The 20,848-nt window shown below is 42.4% G+C and overlaps 1 protein-coding gene across 1 annotated transcript in view; it reads left to right on the top strand.

Annotated features, from left to right (window-relative positions):
• MPP1 (MAGUK p55 scaffold protein 1) overlaps positions 1–20,848 on the top strand; it is a 32,060-nt gene that overhangs the window by 2,478 nt on the left and 8,734 nt on the right. The window contains exons 2-5 of the mRNA NM_001171384.1: positions 9,381–9,524; positions 10,718–10,796; positions 11,795–11,880; positions 18,300–18,368. Of these exons, the coding sequence (NP_001164855.1) occupies positions 9,381–9,524; positions 10,718–10,796; positions 11,795–11,880; positions 18,300–18,368 (378 nt within the window). The remainder of the gene's footprint in view (positions 1–9,380; positions 9,525–10,717; positions 10,797–11,794; positions 11,881–18,299; positions 18,369–20,848) is intronic.

Here is a 20,848-nt window from a genome sequence, read left to right as displayed (position 1 = left end):
AAGACTAGTATACCTTGCAGATAAGAATCTGGTTTGATTGTGGCTAAGTAGGATAGAGCTCTGTTCTTTTCTAAGTCATCTGCTAGCCTTTGAAGGAGAATTTCAAGTCAGGATCAGCATTGCTCAACCTTGGTGCTGTCATCATTTTGGGTCTGATCATTCTTCATTGTGAAAAGTACCATCTTGCGTCTGTCCCCACCCTAGTTGTAGGGATCAAGAATGTCTTCAGAGATTGCCAAGGAGGGAAGATGAAAAGAATTGACATTTTATTGATGCAGAGATTTTTTTCCCTGGAAACAATGACTTGCTTTAACCTTTCAGTGTTACTTAAAAAGAAGGACACTGGGTGTGGAGTACAAAATGACAAGAATAAAAAAAATCATATTTCAAAATTGGCTGGGGATGGGGGTGGGGTATCAGTGATGCTAGATGTGGAGAAGAGGAAATAAAACCCTGAATTAGGGAACCAGAAGATAGCTTTCGTAACATGGAATTTTCTGATTTTTCACTTTTTCTTTTTTCCTTCATATAAAGAAATATTTGAGCAAAACACCTAATAAGTTTTTACTCAAAGGTCGCTTTCCCTGTGAGGTCTTTTCTGTTTTATTTTCTCCCATAGTACACATCATTGTCTTCAAAAAATTCTGTCTAACCAACGTGCAGTTTGTAGCCCTGACACAAGGTTGCCTATGCAGTCTTTCCTTGCAACAATGATAAACTCTGAAGTCCATAGTTTAACTCCTGGAGCCTAACACTGATTGTCCTGTAAGCTTGGACAAGTCTCTGAACCACTTTGTGCTTGCAAATATTGATCACAAAATGAGGATGTGAATTTAATGAGTGGCATTATTTACCAATAATTTCAGCAGGGTTTAATGGCGGGCAGTGTGAGGACTCAACACCAGGTGTCTGGATTTGCAGTCCTGTGTGTCTTCTCTATGGAACTTGGCTTTCCTGTTTTTCTACAGTGGAAGGAGAAGCCGAGTGCATTGGGCAGATAAGTTGTTGGAAGCTTGACCTTTGGATGGGTTCTTAGGCCTTGCTCTCTCCCCAGTTCTTATCATGTGGTTAAACAGTGCTAATCTCTTTCAAAAACCTTGAGGCATTCTTGGCTTTCTCACAGTTTCTTGTGTGTGTGTGTGTGTGTGTGTGTGTGTGTTTTCCCAATGTAGACCAGGATATTGCCCAGGCAGAGAGTGGGTTTTCCAGCTGTGGCAGGCTGGCAGCCCCCAGGGTCTGCTGTCTCCTTCTTGTACTTGGCTTTCTAGGTCTTGTGGCTGTCATGGGCAAAGAGGCCAACCATGGACTAAAACAGTCTCTTTTTCCTGATTCTCTCCCTTGCTCCTAAAGCCAACTGTAATTGCCCCTGTAGTGTTCAGCCCCACCACTGTCCACCCCCTGCCAAGTTTGTTTTTAAATTCCAACTTCCTTTGAGTAACTGCCTCTGTCCTTTGAACCCTGCTGCAGATGTTTCCTCCGAAGGGGGTTTCAGAGCAGCAGGCATTGCTTTCAAGGGCAGAGGCTGCAGAGCAAAGGCCAGACATGGAGTTGCAGACAAGTGTTTACCACTGTTCCTCCTGAATTTAAGATGTCATCTTAAAACACAGCCACTTCCACCCTGCCTTTACTTTGGTTGCGGGGGTGGAGGGCAGGATTTCCATAGCCCTGGGACCTCTTGTGTCTACTGGAGATGGCGCTGCAGTTTCATGGAGACATTGTGGAGGTTGTGAAGTAGGCTTTGTGAAATGGAATCTACCCTTGACCTTCATTATTTGTTCAACATTATTCATGTCACTTTGCATAGCCTAGCTCCTGTGATACCTGCAGTGAGGAGATGTGGAGGCCGATGGAAGGAGTTCCTATAAGATGGGGTTGCAGGGAAGCTGGCCCTCCCTTTTGAAGAGTCTCAGGAAGACAGGGTGGCTCATGGACAAGTTCATGGTAGAGAAAATCCTGCTTTGCTTTCAGAAGCCTTGACTTGGGAGTTTGTTCTTTAGTTAGCACACTGGAGGTTTCCGTTTTTCTTAGTCATCATTTGCAACTTCTGGTGAGTGTGGTAGTGACTCTTAGTCATTGCAAAGCAGGGTGTCTGGCTGGATAAGCACATTTGCAAGACCAACCTTTGGGATAGCAACTCTTGAACTTTTCTGACTAGAATGTGCTCTACCTCTAGTAAACTTTGCTGAGTCCTTAATTTAAAGGCTGACATGTTAAAAGTAATCATTGTAATCAAGCTGAGTAAGAAAAATATGAGGCAAGGGTGCCAGTTTATCTTCCTCTTTTAGGTACACAATGAACACCTGATGATGTTGCGTGTAGATTTTCCCCTCCTTTCAAAGGTCATATTGTATTCTGTGTACTAAGACTTTCTGCTCTTATGTTCTCTAGAACATTATGCAAGGGTGTACCAAGGCCAGAAACACAGGCGTGTAGTGATAGATCGCCATGGTTTTAATTTGCGTTTGTCCATGATGGTTAATGATGTTGAACATTTTTTCATATCCTTGTGTGCTATCCTCATGTATCCCCTTTGGTGAAATTTTTTTTCACATCTTTTGTTCATTTTCAAATTAGATTGTTTTCACTGTGTAATATTGAGCATTCTTTTTTTAAAAAAATTTATTTATTTCAAAGGCAGAGAGAGAGAGAGAGGTCGTCCATTTGCTGGTCCACTCCCCAAATGACCACAATGCTGATGTCGTAGGTGGCAGCTTACCCACTACACTATAATGCCAGCCCCTGAGCATTCTTTATATATTCCAGATAATAGTTTAATAGTTTTTTGTTGAGTATGTGCTTTGCACATACTTTCTCCCTGTTTATGGCTTGCATTTTTATCATCTTCACATGGGCTTTCATAGACCAGAAGTTTTTAATTTTGACGAGGTCTAATTTGTTAATTTTTCCTTTTATGGGTCCTGCTTTTGGTGCAAGCTTTAATAACTCTGTGTAGCCCTAGATCCCAATAATTTTCTTCTATTTTTTTCTTTAAAGTTTTATACTTTACATTGAAGTCCATAGTCCATTTCAGAAGGTTTAAGGTTTAGGTCAGTATCTGTTTATGGATGTGCTTCTGGGTTACCTGTTCAGTTGCATTGATTCTTCCACTTTCTTCTTTTTCAGCTATTCATGATTTTCATATGTATATGATTTGTCAAAGGTTAAGTTGTCTAGAGGTAGTTTTAATGTAACCTGTGTGGTTCAGGTGAGTGAAAATAGTCAAGTGTAAGAAAAATAACACTCATGTGCTCAGTGACCAGGTGGCACAGCAGTGACAGCAGGGAACATTTCTGCCAGGACCACCTGGAGAGCAGGTGCCTGATTTGAGATTTTTAAAAAGTTGGAGTCTCTTGAGTTTTACTAAATAAAACAAAAACACATGGTCAAAATAAAATTAATTTGTGGACCATCAGCTTGTAAGTGAATGTGATTAGTGGCCCTTTCGCTTCATTTCTTCTCTCCTCTTTTTACTTCTTAAATTGTATAATATTGTATGTACCTTCATATTGTCATGGTACTGTCATGTACAGTCTGTCCCTTAACTATAATTGTTTCATGATGTGTCATATGGATTCTAGAAAATAAAAATCAGATCTCATTTGGGATGGCAAGATGCCCAACTAAATTCTTTTCTTTCCAGCCCATTTTTTTTTTTTTTTTAGCTTGGGATGGCTAAGTTCCACAACTCTGGCCAATGAGACAAGAATAGCTGTCCCCCGGGGAAGTACTGGGATGAATGCAGCTGGCCTGGCCCTTCTTCCTCCTTCCTGACTTGAAAGTGGAGCTGATGGCCAGAGTGGCAGCTGTTTCATGTATGTTTGAAACCCAACCCTCATTGCTTTCAGGGATTCTGAGCCCTGACCCTGTGCTGTGCTGCAGTGTGGCACAGTTGTTCCCGCAACAGATTCCTCCTCTGGGCACCTAATCAAGCTATTGATAGCTTTTATACCTAATGACTTTTAACAATGTTTTCTTTTTTATGGGTTTCTGTTTCCTTCCCTTCTTTACTGTCATTTAAACCAAGTTTGTCGGGGAAAGGAGCTGGGCACAGTGGTGGAGGGGATGGCACAGGGAGATCTGCTCAAGAACTTAGGCTTGAACCAGAATCTCAATCACTTAGGAAAATTCTATTTTAACAGTAGAGAAAGCACTGTGGTTGGAGAACTTTTAAGAAAAACAGACTTTTATTTGCAGCATTGTTCAGCAGTTAATAAAAGAGCCAGGACACAAGCTCAGACAGTGTATATGTTTCTTTTAAAACGTTTGCACTGTATTTGCACCCTGTGCTTTTTGTGTTACTAAAATTTGTGATTAAAGTAATGCAAGCACATAGTACATAATTTTCAAGTTACGAGCGGATATATAGTGGAAACAATTTCCTTCTCAACCCACTCTGTAGGTACCCAGTTCCGTTCCCCAGAATCAACCTAATAGATTATGCATTTATAAACATATCAGTTTTATGCTGTTACCTTTCCTCTCATTGCTCCCAGTTGTACCACGTCAGTTTTCCACGTACAATGCTATCTGTGACAGTAATGCCATCTGACTGGTTATCATGTGACTTTTAAACTTCTAGTTGCTAGACAAAGCAGTTTCTCTTTCTCAGTACTTCCCTTATATGATGTTACCCAATAACTCACACTACTTCAAACCTCACCATCATATCAGAGTTTCCATTGACTCCTTAGAAAAAATGCAGTATATTAAAATCAAAATGTTATTTGGAGGATCATTCCTGGATATGGCTAGAGTACCACTGCCATTCATTTTCAGCTTGTACCCAGAAACCAGACCTTTCCATAAAGCAAGCCCAGACTGTTCCTCCTCCTCCCACTGGCCAGATTGTTTTTGATTGAGTATTTTCTCTGAGATAGATGGGGAAATTTTTCAGATTTCCACTTGGCCTTCTCCACTGTCAGAGCTCTTACTCCAAGCTGCTTTAGTGCTAATAAATCAATAAGATGAAGAACTAGCACAGGAGGCTGAGAAGGCACATTTCAGGAGAGGAGAGTGATTATCTGTGAGATTGCATTTCCACTGGTGTGCCGTATTCTTTGGATGGCTTTGCCAGTTTACCCAGCCTACCATTCATGGACTTTTGTGATGTTTCCAGGTTTGGGCTTTTAAAAATAATGTTGCTCTTAGAAGGGCATACTACTGCTTCTGTGGGAGTCCAGCCCAAAATGTGTAACCTCAGTCTACTCATGAGAAAACATCAAACCCAAATTTGAGATACATCCACCAAAAAATAGGTCTGTCCTCTTCAAAAATATCAAGGTCCAGTGATGAGCATTTGGCTTACCTTAAGACATCTACATCCCATGGAATACCTGGGTAGATACCAGCCCTAGCTCCTGATTCTACCTGCCTGCTAATGGGCACCCTGGGAGGCAGCAAGTGATGGCTCAAGTACTTGGGTCCCTGTCACCCATGTGGGAGACTAGGATGGAATTCCTGGCTCCTGACTTCAGTCCCTGCCCTAGCTCTGGTTGTAGTGGGCAAGCATTTGAGGAGTGAACCAGTGAGTGGATGGAATCAATCTCTCCCACTCTCCCCACCACCACCCCAACTCCATCTCCCTCTGTCTCTCCCTCTTCCTCTCCCTCTTTCCCTCCCTCCTCCTCATATTTCTTAAACACATAAATTTTGCAAAATGTCGAGGTCGGGATAGACATTTAGCCTAATGGTTAAGAAGCCAGTTGATGCATACATCCTGGGTTTGATGCCTAGTTCCAACTCATGCAGATTCTGGGAGGCGGCAAGTGGGGGCTCAAGTGCTTAGGTTCCTGCCACTTACATGAAGAGACCTGGATGGAGTTCCTGGCTCCTGGTTTTAGCCTTAGCTGTGGCAGACATTTGGGGAGTGAGCCAGCCAATGGGTGTTTCTCTCTCTCTCTCTCTCTCTCTCTCTCTCTCCCCACTGCCCCAGCTCTCAAATACATTTTTAAAGTGTGTGTGGTTTTTTTTTTTTTTTTTTTTTAGAAAGCCAGGTCATGAACAACAAAGAAAGGTTGAGGAATTTTTCCAAATTAAGTGAGACTATAGACATATGAAAACTGTATGATCTGGACTGGATCTGGGTCTGGGGGTAAATGTATAGCTACAAAGGGCATTATTAGGACAGCTGATAAAATGTAAATATGAATGGAGTACAGGTGATAATATTATATCCATGTTGAATATTAAGTTTTGAGAATGCTTTTGTCCTCAGAAAACACAACAGAAGCATTTAAGGGTAAAAGATACCTGAAAATTTACATTTTATAACTTTTTAAGAATAGTGCTACAATGCATTGCTGTCCATAATTTTTGGTGCACATGGGAGTGGAATGAATGAGTTATGGGTATGCATGATGTGACCGCCTTTGGAAGAGGCCCTCAATGTGATCTCCCCAGTTTACACTCAGTGTAGGTATACTACTGTATGGTTTGCCTTTTTACTCTCTTAATGCCATCTTCCCCCAATATTTTGTTTGCAAATTTTCAAACTTATGGAAAAGATGAAAACATTTTATAGTAACACTCATATAGCCATGCTTCCTAGATTCTATAATTAAGATGTTGCTTGGGGCTGGCACTGTGGTATAGTAGGTAAAACCACTGTCTGCAGTGCCGGCATACCATGTGGGTGCTAGTTCGAGTCCTGGCTGCTCCACTTCCAATCCAGCTCCCTGCTAATTGACCTAGGAAAGCAGCAGAAGGTGGCCCAAGTCCTTGGGCCCCTGCATCCCCTTGGAAGACCCAAAGAAGCTCCATCCTCCTGGTTTCAGATCAGCCCAGCTCCTGCTGTTGTGCCCATTTGGGGAGTGAACCAGAGCATGGAAGACTTCTCTTTTTCTTTCTCTGTCTCCAGCTCTCTGTAACTCTACCTTTCAAATAAATAAATAAATCTTTGTTTAAAAAAAGATGTTGCTATGCTTGCTTTATCATACATCTATCCCCAAAGCATCCATCTACCCACTCTTTTTGACATTTCAAAGTAAAATGATAGAGTTCAATATTTGCCTTTGGCTCTTTTTTAAATTTTGAAATAAAATTTACATATAAGGACATGCACAAATCTTAACTGTATCATTGGATGGATTTATACTTTTTTTTTTTTGACAGGCAGAGTGGACAGTGAGAGAGAGAGAGAGAGAAAGGTCTTCTTTTGCCGTTGGTTCACCCTCCAATGGCCGCCGTGGCCGGTGCGCTGCGGCCGGCGCACCGCGCTGATCCGATGGCAGAAGCCAGGAGCCAGGTGCTTATCCTGGTCTCCCGTGGGGTGCAGGGCCCAAGCACCTGGGCCATCCTCCACTGCACTCCCTGGCCACAGCAGAGAGCTGGCCTGGAAGAGGGGCAACCGGGACAGAATCCGGTGCCCCGACCGGGACTAGAACCCGGTGTGCCGGCGCCGCTAGGTGGAGGATTAGCCTAGTGAGCCGTGGCGCCGGCCATTGGATGGATTTAAACAAGTGCATGCACGTGTATAACCAATTCCATGTCATGATTTAGGACATTACCAGCATTCTAGAGAGTTCTCATACTTTCCCAGTCAATCCTTTCCCTGTTCTGTCAGAGGCAACCACAGCTTTTTGTTTGTTTGTTTTTTTTTTTTTTTTTTTTTTTGACAGGCAGAGTTAGACAGTGAGAGAGAGACAGAGAAAGAGTTATGAACAGTGAGAGAGAGACAGAGAAAGTTCTTCCTTCCATTGGTTCACTCCCCTAATGGCCGCCACGGCTGGCGCTGCGCTGATCCGAAGCCAGGAGCCACGTGCTTCCTCCTGGTCTCCCATGGGGTGCAGGGCCCAAGAACTTGGGCCATCCTCCGCTGAGAGCTGGACTGGGAGAGGAGCAACCGGGACAGAACTGGTGCCCCAACTGGGACTAGAACCCTGGGATGCCGGTGCCGCAGGTGGAGGATTAGCCAAGTGAACCACGGCGCCGGCCTGGCAACCACAGTTTTAACGATAGTTTTTCTTGTTCCAAAACTTCATATAAACTCTATCATACAATATGTATTTTTTCATAAGGCTTCTTTCAGGAGCATGTTTCTGGGATCCATCCATATTGTTGCACATATTGGTTGTTTGATCCTTTTTACTGCTGAGTACTATTCTATTTTGTGGATGGACTACAATGGATTAACATTTGGGTTGCTTCCATGTTGTGGCTATTTTGAACATAAAACAACTACAAACATTCATGTACAAGTCATTTTATAGGCATGTGTTTATTTCTCCTGGACCTTTGAGTAAGTAACATTAAGAAGCTGCAAGGCACAGATGTGGTTGGCCCCGGGGGTTAAGCTGCCACTGGGATGTCCACATCCCCTATTGCATTATGGGTTCAAGTTATGCTTCCACTTCTGATCCATCTTCCTGCTAACGCACCTGGGAGGCAGCGAATGGTGGCTCAAGTATTTCCCTATCACCCATGTGGGAGACTTGGGTGGAGTTCTGGGCTCCTGGCTTTTGCTTTGGCCTGTCCATGGCTGTTGCGGGTATTTGGGGAGTGGACCTGTGGATGGAAGATCTTTGTCTCTCTCTCTCTTTCCCTCTCTCTCTCTCTCTTTGTGTGTGTGTGTGTCTGTCTGTCTGTCTCACCTTTTCACTCTGTCACTCTGCCTTTCAAATAAATACAGAAATTTTAAAAAGGAAACACATAAGTTGCCACACTGCTTTCTACAGTGGCTGCCCCATTGACCAGTCCCACCTGCAGTGGGTGAGAGTGCCACCAGCTGAGGTCATGTGTGTTTTTCATTTTAGCTACTCTATTGGGCATGTAGTGGTTTTCATTCGTATTTCCATGAGTACAGTGGCATCGAGCACCTTTGCATGTGCTTATTGGCTGTGCTATCTTACCTGGGAGAGTCTTCTTTTCATTGTGTGTCATCTTGTTATTAAGTTCTTTATATGTTCTAGATATAAGTTTTCTGTCAAAGGTAAGTAGTGAAAGTTTTTCCTTGCAGGCTGTGCCGTATTTTTCCAGTTTCTCATGAACCTTTCAGTGAGAAGGTTTTTGGTTTTGATGAAGTCAGTTCTTTGATGATTTTTTTTCTCTGAAATCATGTTTAGTAAATGTTTGCCCACCTCATTAAGGGCTTGAGATGCCTTAGGATTCACAGTTTTAAACACTTCATTACATAGTATGCAATGCCCCCAGCAGCATCCCAAGGAGCACCCTGTACATCAGACATGTTGTTTGATGTACTATTTCTGCACTGACCTAGAAAAGCTTGCAAATGGCTTCACATCCATTGAAATGAGATCTGATGCCACATTGATGAAAAAAGCTGAATTTTCAGAGCCTTTTGGATTTGAAAACTGTAGATTACGGGCTGACCATAGGCCTTTGTTGCTTATTTCATACATTGCTGTGCTGTTTTGATTTGGCAGGCTGTGTCACATCAGTTGAATGCTGTGACTGAAGACATGTACACCAATGGGTCTGCTGCCCCAGGTAGCCCTGACCAGGCTAAGGGACAGGAGGTGCGGAAAGTGCGACTTATACAGTTCGAGAAGGTCACAGAGGAGCCCATGGTAACTGCTTGTCATATTGTCACTCACCACCTACTCTCCATCCCATGGATTACTAGGGAGTTTAGGAATCAGCCACCTCCAGCATTGTGTCTCTTGGTACCCACCTCAAGTTCCTCCTCAAAGCATGCTTCATGACTCTTCTGGTTGAGGACTCTCCTGGGTATAAAGGGAAAATCTTTTTCTTGAGAAATTGCTGTAAGTTGTTTTAAAGGCAACCTCAGAGCTTAAAATAAAACTTACTGGGGCTGGTGTTGTGGAGCAGTGGATTAAGCCACTGCTTGCAATGCCAGCATCCCATTTAAGTGCTGGTTCAACTCCTAGCTGCTCTGCTTCTGATCCAGCTCCCTGCTAACACACCTAGGAAAGCAGCAGATGGTGGCTCTGGTGCTTGGGCCCCTTGACAAACACTCCCCATGTAGGAGATCCAGATGGAGTTCCAGGCTCCAGGCTTTGGCCTGGCCCATCCTCTGCTGTTGCAAGCATTTGAGGAATGAACCATTGGATGAAAGATCTCTCTCTCTCTCTCTTTCTTTCCCCCACCCCCACCTGTCGCTCCCCCTCTTCATGGAGGAACGACACTAAACCTTGCCTAGGCTTCATATCCGAGTCACGGCACCATTATGTCGCTCCCCGTCTTCGTGGAGGAACGACACAGGACCCTGCGTTGTTCTTTCGTCTGCTCGGCCCTCCCCGGGTTTGCTGCTGGTTCTTCCCGGGTTGGCTACCGTCCCTTCCACCTCCGTGGAAGGGCGGTTCCCCCTGCCACCTTCCCCACTTCCGCGGGGGAGCGGCACACCGCCGGCCGGCTCTCTCGGGGGCTGCACAGGTGTTCCCCTTAGATGTTCCTGGTGCATGCCGTCTCTCTCCTCCTTTATAGTCCTCCTCCGCCAATCCTAACTCGGCTGCCCACACGCCGAGTACGCTGCTCTCCTCCAATCAGGAGCAGGATCAGCTCCTGGAGGTCATCACTCAAGTTGGCAAGAGGCAGCTGCGTAGAAACTGTTTCCTCCTCTCCCAGCGCCATATTGTGGGAGAGCAGATGCATAGAATAAGTCTTAATTCCAGTAACTTAGTCTAGTCCGAGTTGCTCCCAGTTGCTCCCCACACCCACCCCCTATAACTTTGCCTTTCAGATTAATCAAATAAATCTTTAAAAATAGATAAATAAAGCTTACTATGTCATTACCTTTCAGGGAATCACTCTGAAGCTGAATGAAAAGCAGTCCTGTACTGTAGCCAGAATTCTTCATGGTGGCATGATTCATAGACAAGGTACTCTGTGGGGATTATGTGTTATTCAGAGGTTAATCATTTACTCCTAATGCAGTGGTATGGGACACTAAACTTAGAATTCTCCAAACTGGTAGCATTTTTGGGAGTATGACAAGCTTTCTTTTTGTAGCTTAATAACTGGGCGTATAGAATAATTACATGATAAGATCTTAGTGTGAATTTCTCAGTGCCATCATCTCTCCTTCTTATCATATTTGTATTAGTATATTTTTCCAGTTAATATTTGAGCTATTAGACTTTGAATATAGAGCAGCGAAGAAGCAAGACCACCTCTGTCTTGCTTGACTATTGTATGTCCTTAATGTTAAATGGCCATCACTTTTCAAATATGTCATTTGGTAAACCTATTTTGGAGAGTAATGAAAGAACAGAATAATATGTGAAAATGCAGCATGTTTTTAGCAGCTGACCGATAGTCTGCATTTGGCTACCTGATTCATTCCATACTTTGAGCCATACCTGGGACTTTTCCTAGTACTGGGGTAATGGCTACTCAAGAAGAGTACTTTTTCTACACCCATTAACTCCTACCCCTTTATGTTATGGTTTTTATTTTTTTAATCCAAAGGGACATGTATGTTGGTAACCACTCTTTACATAGGATATAATATTGATGACCTTTTGATAGTATTTTGGAGTTTTAGCTAAACAATAAAGAAATACTGAACTGAAACTCCCACATGGATGGCAGGGGCCTAAGGACTTGAGCTCTCCTCCACTGCTTTCCCAGGTGCATTAGCAGGGAGCTGCATGGGAAACGGAGCAGCTGTAACTTGAATCAGTGCTCCTGTCTGGGATGCAAGCATTGTAGGGAGTGGCTTAACCTGCTGCACCATAACACTGACCCCCATGGTTGAATGTTTTCAATCCTGAGGATTTTACACAGCCTACCATGTAACATGGTTTCTCTCTATTTGTTATATTGACAGCTCCTGTTTGAACTTCTCTTTTGTGGATTAATTTTCATTTTGTGGCAGGTTCCCTTCATGTGGGGGATGAGATCCTGGAAATCAATGGCACAAATGTGACTAATCACTCAGTAGATCAGCTGCAGAAGGCAATGGTAGGTATTTTCTACATACCTCATTTTTTTTTTGACAGGCAGAGTGGACAGTGAGAGAGAGAGACAGAGAGAAAGGTCTTCCTTTGCCGTTGGTTCACCCTGCAATGGCCGCCGCGGCCAGCACGCTGCGGCTGGCGTACTGCGCTGATCCGAAGGCAGGAGCCAGGTGCTTCTCCTGGTCTCCCATGGGGTGCAGGACCCAAGCGCTTGGGCCATCCTCCACTGCCCTCCCGGGCCACAGCAGAGAGCTGGTCTGGAAGAGGGGCAACTGGGACAGAACCCGGCACCCCGACCGGGACTAGAACCCGGTGTGCCGGCGCTGCAGGGCGGAGGATTAGCCTAGTGAGCCACGGCGCCAGCATACCTCACTTTTCTGTCAAAATATTTGTAACTTACTGAGGGGATTCTTATAACTGCTAATCTCTGTTCTTTTTTTTTAAACTTTTATTTAATGAATATAAATTTCCAAAGTACGGCTTATGGATTACAATGGCTTCCCCCCCATAACGTCCCTCCCACCTGCAACCCTCCCCTTTCCCACTCCCTCTCCCCTTCCATTCACATCAAGATTCATTTTCGATTCTCTTTGTATACAGAAGATCAGTTTAGCATACATTAAGTAAAGATTTCAACAGTTTGCTCCCACACAGAAACATAAAGTGAAAAATACTGTTTGAGTACTAGTTATAGCATTAAATCTCAATGTACAGCACATTAAGGACAGAGATCCTACCTGAGGAGTAAGTGCACAGTGACTCCTGTTGTTGACTTAACAAACTGACACTCTTGTTTATGGCATCAGTAATCACCCTAGGCTCTTGTCATGAGCTGCCAAGGCTATGGGGACCTTTTGAGTTCACCGACTCTGATCATATTTAGACAAGGCCATGGTCAAAGTGGAAGTTCTCTCCTCCTTTCAGAGAAAGGTACCTCCTTCTTTGATGACCCGTTCTTTCCACTGGGATCTCACTTGCGGAGATCTTTCATTTAGTTTTTTTTTTTTCCAGAGTATCTTGGCTTTCCATGCCTGAAATACTCTCATGGGCTTTTCAGCCAGATCCGCATGCCTTCAGGGCTGATTCTGTTCTTTACAAGAAATGACAATTATCTGCTTTCATTTAGTAAAATTATAAATCAGGGTAAATGACCCGTAAAGAACATTGCACCAGGAATCAAATTAGACGTTGGTCTTTTTTTCTTAAAGTTTTTTTCTGTCCTTTCACTTTTTATTTAATTATTTATTTGAAAGAGACAGAGAGAGAGAGAGAGAGAGAAAGAGAAAATCTTCCATCTGCTAGTTCACTCCCCAGATGGCTGCAACAACCAGTGCTGGGCCAGGCCAAAGCCAAGAGCTTCGTCTCAGTCACATGGGTGACAGGAGCCCAAGCACTTGGGCTATCCTTTGCTGTTTTCCTAGGTACATTAGCTGGGATATGAACCAGTGCACATATGGGATACTGGCATCACAGGCAGTGTATTAACCTGCTATGCCACAATGGCAGCCCCAGACTTTGGTCTTTAATGGCAGCTCTGAACTCCGCCACTCTATGATTTTCAGCAGGTGAATTAACTTTTCTGTCTTTGTTTCCTCATCTATAAGTTAGTTGAATATAGTAATCACAGGCCTGCATCAGTTAGGCTCCTGTTGACTCATCAACAAATTAGAAGATGAAAAGGGCTATTTATACAAGGGAATGTCAAAAAGTTTGTGGGAAAATGGAATTAAAAGATAAATTTATTTTAGTACAAAACAGTCGAAATTTATGCAGTTTTCTAGTATGCATTTCTATGAACTTTTTAAAGACACCTTATATTCTTACTGCTTCCTTGGCAGACAAGTGTGCTGAAAGCCAGAGCCTGTCCTGTGGGTTCAGTTTGCAGTGAGTTCCTTCTGCCTTTTCTGGCCTACTAGTGGTGATGGCTTCTCCAAGATGTTGATCCTGGGATGTTTCACACTATCCCTTGCTCAGTCCCTTGAGGGTGCTCACACTTTTGGGAATAGTTCTTTTATTAAGGTTTCTTTAAATACCATTATTGAAGGCATCATCAATTTCTTACCAGGGTCCTGAGTAACACTGTAATTAGTACCAGGAGTAGCATCAAGAAACCAACCCTCAAAATGGGATTCTGAGATTCAGCTGTTTGTAGATGAGCACATGAAAATAAATTCCTGGCTATTCAAGTGGAAGACAGGGTGTTGGAAGATCAGCCAGCTATAGTACTCGGTTACTATGGCAACAGTGACACACAGAAAACTTACAGTATGGCCCAGCTGTTGTTGATAGACCTGTAGAGTTCTGGGCCACATCAAGGGCACTTTCTATCTGGGTTGAGCATTTGCAAGTCCACTGGGTCTTTTAGGGTCAGGTCATGACACTGAGTAGTTGGACCCTATCTTAATAATTGACAGAACAAAACAGTGTATTTGCAGCAAAACTGATACACACAGGCATGTCTTTCTTTTTGTGTTTTTTTTTTTTATTTTTTAAAAGATTTTGTTTGTTTATTTGAGAGGTAGAGTTACAAACAGAGAGAGGGAGAGACAGAGAAAGGTCTTCCATCCACTGGTTCACTCTCCAAACGGTTGCAACAGCCAGAACTGGGCAGTCCAAAGCCAGGAGCCAGGAGCTTCTTCCAGGTCTCCCACACAGGTGCAGGGGCCCAAGGACTTGGGCCATCTTGTACTGCTTTCCCAGGCCATAGCAAAGAGCTGGATGGGAAGAGGAGCAGCCGGGACTAGACCTGGTGCCCTTATGGGATGCCGACGTGCAGGCAGAGGCTCAGCCCACCATGCCACAGCACCAGCCCTTATTTTATTTTATTTTTTTAAAGACATTTATTTATCTGAATGGCAGATTTACAGAAAGGCAGAGGCAGAGAGGTAGAGACAGAGAGAGAGGTCTTCCATCTGCTGGTTCACTCCCCAGATGGCCGCAAGGGCCAGAGCTGTGCCGATCCAAAGCCAGGAGCCAGGAGCTTCTTCCAGGTCTCCCACGTGGGTTCAGGGGCCCAAGGACTTGGGCCATCTTGTACTGCTTTCCCAGGCCACAGCAGAGAGCTATATCTGAAGTGGAGTAACTGGGACTCAAACCAGCTCCCATATGGGATGCCAGCACTGCAGGTGGTGGCTTTACCCGCCCCTCCTCTTTTTTTAAAATTTTTAAAAACAATTTTAGGCTGGTGCCGCGGCTCACTAGGCTAATCCTCCACCTTGGGCGCCAGCACACCGGGTTCTAGTCCCGGTTGGGGCGCCAGATTCTGTCCCGGTTGCCCCTCTTCCAGGCCAGCTCTCTGCTGTGGCCAGGGAGTGCAGTGGAGGATGGCCCAGGTCTTTGGGCCCTGCACCCGCATGGGAGACCAGGAGAAGCACCTGGCTCCTGCCTTCGGATCAGCGCGGTGTGCCGGCCACGGCGCGCTGGCCGCGGCGGCCATTGCAGGGTGAACCAACGGCAAAGGAAGACCTTTCTCTCTGTCTCTCTCTCTCACTGTCCACTCTGCCTGTCAAAAAATAAAAATAAAAATAAAAAAAACATTTTTACCTCCCACATATAAAGTGAGAACATATGGTATTTGTCTTTCTGTGTCCAGCTTATTTCACTCAACATGATGTCCTTCAAGCTTTGTCAGTGTTAAGAATTATGTACTGTTATAGTTTTAATGATTTTTGACTATTTTAAAATTTTTATGAGTAAAGTTGAACATCCTTTCATTTGATTATTGTTTATAGCCCTTGCCTATTTTCCTGCTGAAATTTTTTTTTTTACTTTTTATTTGTTGAAATCTTTATTTAATGGAGCATTAGCCTTTGACTATAATGTAAATTAAAAATGTTATCTTTGAGAAAAGATAAAAAAACTTGACAGAACAAGTAGACAGAAAATCAGGAAGTTTGTATAAGACTCAAATCACACTAGCAATCAACTCTACCTAACAGATATCTACAGAACACTCAATCCAGCAACAGCAAAGAACACATTCTTCTCTTCATCACACAGAACATTCTCCAGGATAGACCATATGCTAGGTCACAGAACAAGTCTCAACAGATTTAGAAAGATTCAGATCACACAAAGCACCCTATTTTACCATAATGAAACTAAATTAGAAGTAAAAAATAGGGGCTGGCGCTGTGGCATAGCGGGTAAAACTGCCGCCTGCAGTGCCGGCATCCCATATGGGCGCCAGTAAGTCCCGGCTGCTCTGCTTCTGATCCAGCTCTCTGCTGTGGCCTGGGAAAGCAGCAGAAGATGGCCCAAGTCCTTGGGTCCCTGCACCTGTGTGGGAGACCTGGAGGAAGCTCCTGGCTCCTGGCTTCGGATCGGCGCAGCTCCAGCCGTTGCGGCCAATTGGGGAGTGAACCAGTGGATGGAAGACCTCTCTCTCTCTCTGCTTCTCCTTCTCTGTGTAACTCAAACTTTCAAATAAATAAATAAATCTTTTAAAAAAAGAAGTAAAAAATAATATGGAAGGTCTTCAAGTAGTTGGAAATTAAATATCACACTTCTAAATTGCACAATCAGCCATAAGGGAAATTAGAAAATATGTTGAAATGAGTAAAAATGAAAACCAATAACAGCAATACCAAAGGGGAGATTCATTGCATTGAACACCTATTTTAGAGTAGTCTGCAATCAGTAGCCTCAGTTTCTACCTCAAGAGAATAGAAAAAGAACAAATAAAACTCAAAGCAAGCAGATGAAAGAAAATTAACAATCAGATATAGATTGGACAGGAACATGGCAAATGAATGTAAAAGGCAAAGGAGTATTTTATTTTAAGATTTATTTATTTATTTGAAAGGCAGAGTGACAGAGAATGGAGAAATAGGGAGGAGGAGAGACAGAGAGACAGAGGGACAGAGGGACAGAGGGACAGAGAGATCTTGCATCTACTGGTTCATTCCACAAATGGCCACAACAGCTGTACCTGAGCCAGGCTGAAGGCAGGAGCCAGGAACTCCATCCAGATCTACCACATGGGTAGCCAGTAATCAAGCACCTGGACCATCTTCTGCTACTTCCCAGGTACATTAACAGGATGCTAGATCAGAACTCAAACTGGTGCTCCATTATGGGATGTGGGTGTGGCAAGTGGCAGCTTAACTTGCTGTGCCACAATGTGCACCCTAGGGGATTATTTTTAAATATAACTCTAAAGTAGGTTACTTATAGTATTTATATGTAAATTATCTGAAGCGTGTGAAAGGACCATTTCATTACTTTCATAAATTTATCCTTTTTTTTTTTCCTCTATCAACTGTACCAGTGGGTAACCAGATAGTAGGAGTTAATTAGGTGGAAACCTTCTCGAAGTAATTATTCTGGCTGTTAAATGAAGGATGATAGAGTTAGTTTACCACCCTTTTACAACTTCTAATAAATTAATGGGCTAAGCATTGAACAGCAGCAGCTGCTGCTGTCACCAAAAAGAGAAAACAAGCAGACTGACAGAACACACACCACCTCTGAAATTGTCTTGACAAAAAATTGGCCATGAGTCTGATCAAACCTTTTTCTAGATTAAGCTTCTAATTAATAGGTACTATAGAAGAGCAAGAGTCATGTTAGAGTACAGCAAGCAGAATCCCACTGTCAGAAAATCTAGGGGACCCATAGCCCAATTCCCTTCAGCAAATAAAAGCCTAGGAAAGAAAATGCTGTGGTGGAAACTAATAGGTGAAAGAATCACCATTAAATAAATTAATTAAATATAGAAATTAAATAAATTAAATCAAATAAAGAAAAGATGCTGAACTTTAGTTATGATGACAAAATTAAAAAATAAACAAACTGTGGAATGTTTTCTACCCATCGGATTGACAGAAATCACAAAGGAATATTAATATGCAATTTTGCCAAGAATTTTAGAGAAAAGGACCCTCCTGTATACTCTTTTGGACAAGTAATCTGAAGATAGCTGTTAAAATTCAAAATGCTCATACCATTATATTCTGCATTTGCACCACAGAGTTCTAAATGCAAATACCTAAGAATCTATGTTTAAGGAAATGTAATGCAGCAGATTGTATGAAAGAAATAATGAATGATATTGCCACATATCAATCTATAAGTAAGCCCATGAAGTAATGTTAAAGTAAAGCAAATTACAGAGTCATGTATAACAATGTATAGCAATGTATACCATTGTTATTTTTTTAAAAACCAAACAATAATACGTAGAGGACAAAGTGTGGCTATAAGGTATTATTCTTTGTATCTCTTCTTATTGTAAGGCTGATTTGTGGGGGCACATGGCAATTTTATGTTAAAGACAGGACTGTCTTATAGTCTCTAAATGAAAGATGGCTGTTGAGAGGGAAAAGCCTGGGGTTTTGATCGGGAAGGGGGTGACTTTATAAAATCCTCAATCATCTAAATTCGTTTTCCTTACAATTTAACTTCCCCTTTCTTTTTTAATAGAAAGAAACCAAAGGAATTATCTCATTAAAAGTAATTCCTAACCAACAAAGTCGTCTTCCTGCACTACAGGTAAGTAGCACCATTGTCTCCACAGGGTTCAATACCATGTTGTCTTGTGTTCTTGCAGATTTGATTGTAAGTGATATGACTCTAACTTTAAGTTCCAAATCTCTCAGAAGTGTGTAGCTGCTTGGCTCAGAGTCCCATTATGCCATGTCTGGTGCTCTCTGACTTAAATTTCTTTTAATTTTTTATCTATTTATTTTCATTTTGTTTGAAAGGCAGAGAGACAGATAGACAGAGACAGATCTCCCATCTGCTGGTTCACTCTCCAAATGTTCACAACAGGCAAACTGGATCAGGCCAAAGCCAGAAGCCAGGAACTCCATCTGGGTTTCCCACGTAGGTGGCAGGAACCCAAACACTTGAGCCAATACCTGCTGCCTGCCAGGATATACATTAACAAGAAGCTGGAATCAGAAACAGAGCTGGGACTTGAACCCAGACACTCCAATGTGGGATGTAGGCATCCCAAGCAGTGCCTTAACCACCAAGACGGATACCTGCCTTATGACTTTTTTTTTTAAATATATGCACTTTATTATTTTTATTTATTTTCCTTATATTTGAAAGGTAGAGAAACATAGAAAAAACTCAGAGAGATATCCCATTTGCTGGTTCACTCCCCAAATGCCAATAACAACCAGGGCTGGACTAGACAGAAGCCAAGAGCTGGAACCCCATCCAGGTCTACCATGTGGTTGGCTGGGATCCAACTACTACCTGCTGCCTCCCAAGTGTGCATTAGCAGGAAGCTGGAATCAGAAACAGAACTGGGACTCAAACTAGGCATTCCAATATGGGAGTTCAAATGGTATCTCAACTGCTACACCAAGCACCTATCACCGTTTACTTGAGCAGAACACAGTGAGGATCAACTGAGCAGCAGCTGGATGTAGTCTGTATACTGAGCCTTTGCTGCCAGTGGGCAGACATGAAAAGAAAAGGTTATCTTTCTCTACAGATAATGAACAGTCAATACAAATCCATGAGGAAAATGGATAAAAAGAACGAAGAGGTCATTCATAGGGGGAAAACTAATGGGCATTGAACATTTGAAAACATAGCCATTCTTAGCTGTCATCAAATAAAGGCAAATTAAAATACATATGAAATACCGGTTTTAACCAAGCAAATTGGCAAATATTTTTAAAATGTTAACAATAAAGCCCAGTGATCAATAGTGCCAAAGTACTGAAGGCTTGCCATGTACAAATCACTGTGCTACCACAGGTTACTTGTTCTTCTTTTAAAAACTCCTTCTCCCACATCCATTCCCCAAGGACTTATGTTACTTACTTCTGGTATGATTGTGCAGTTTTAAGTAAATGTTTTTTTTATTGAAGTTTTGGTCTTTGTGGGTATATGTACAAAGATTTTTCCCCCTTTTGAAGTTTATGTCAATTGATATACTGTATGAATTCTTTGTGTCTCATTTTGTTCTCTCACTATTGATTGTGGGAGTCATCTCTGTTGCATGTACAATTGTACTTTAAAAAGCTCGTGGAAAGGGGCCTGTGCTGTGGTGCAGCAGGTAAAGCCTGGATAAATCCCTCTCTTTTACATTACCAGTCCAAGGCTTTTTTTCACTGGTTTGTAAACGTTCCTTATATATTCTGGAAGAAGAGTCCTTTGTTATGTAGTTCCCAAAAACACTCTCATCTTCTGTGGTTTGTCTTTTGATTTTCTTCCTGGTACAATTAATGAATAGAAACTCCTAGTGAACTCCGGTCTATCACTTTTTTTCTTATATTATTAGCAATTTTTATGTCTCATTTTGACAATGTCTACTTAGCATAAGGTCAAGATGTTCTCCCATGTTTCCTTGTTTTATTTTTCACACTCGGACCCACAACCATTCTGGAATTGATTTTAAAATATTTTAAGGTAAGATGCCAAAAATCCAGTTTTGCCATGTCAGTTGACCCAGTGTACTGCAGCGTCACCTTTGTCATAAGTCATGCATGTAGGACCATTTGTTTATGTCTATGAGGAGAAGAGAGATCTTCACAGTATCCCAATAGGAGTGATGATAGCAAACATCCTTTTCTATTTCTTCATTTTAAGGAGAAAGCTTTCAATATTTCATTGTAAATGTATGGTATAGATGTTCATTATCAAATTGAAGAAGTATGTTAGGTATTTTTTGTTTAGAGATGCTCATATCAACAGCATTTCCCAAGGGCATCAATTACTCCCCAAATTGATCTTTACAGTTTCATAGTAATATGGCCAGTAGATGGTCATACTTAATCAGTTCTCTATTCTTGGAAAATTCAGCTGCTTCTAATACTTCACTTTATAAATAACACTGTGATGAACATGCTTATCTATATGTTGTTGCTGTTTATTTCAGATTACTGTAGGGCCAAGGACTATTAACATTTCAAGACTTCTGACATGTCTTTATTGCCAGGCTGTCCTCTAGAAAAAGTCTGTTTATTTAAGATGCTCATAACAATATTTTCTTTTTTTAAGATTTTTATTTT

Source organism: Oryctolagus cuniculus, chromosome X (genome assembly GCF_964237555.1).
Source record: "Oryctolagus cuniculus chromosome X, mOryCun1.1, whole genome shotgun sequence".
Classification (NCBI taxonomy): Eukaryota; Metazoa; Chordata; class Mammalia; order Lagomorpha; family Leporidae; genus Oryctolagus; species Oryctolagus cuniculus.
This window is presented reverse-complemented; position numbering and strand designations above follow the sequence as displayed.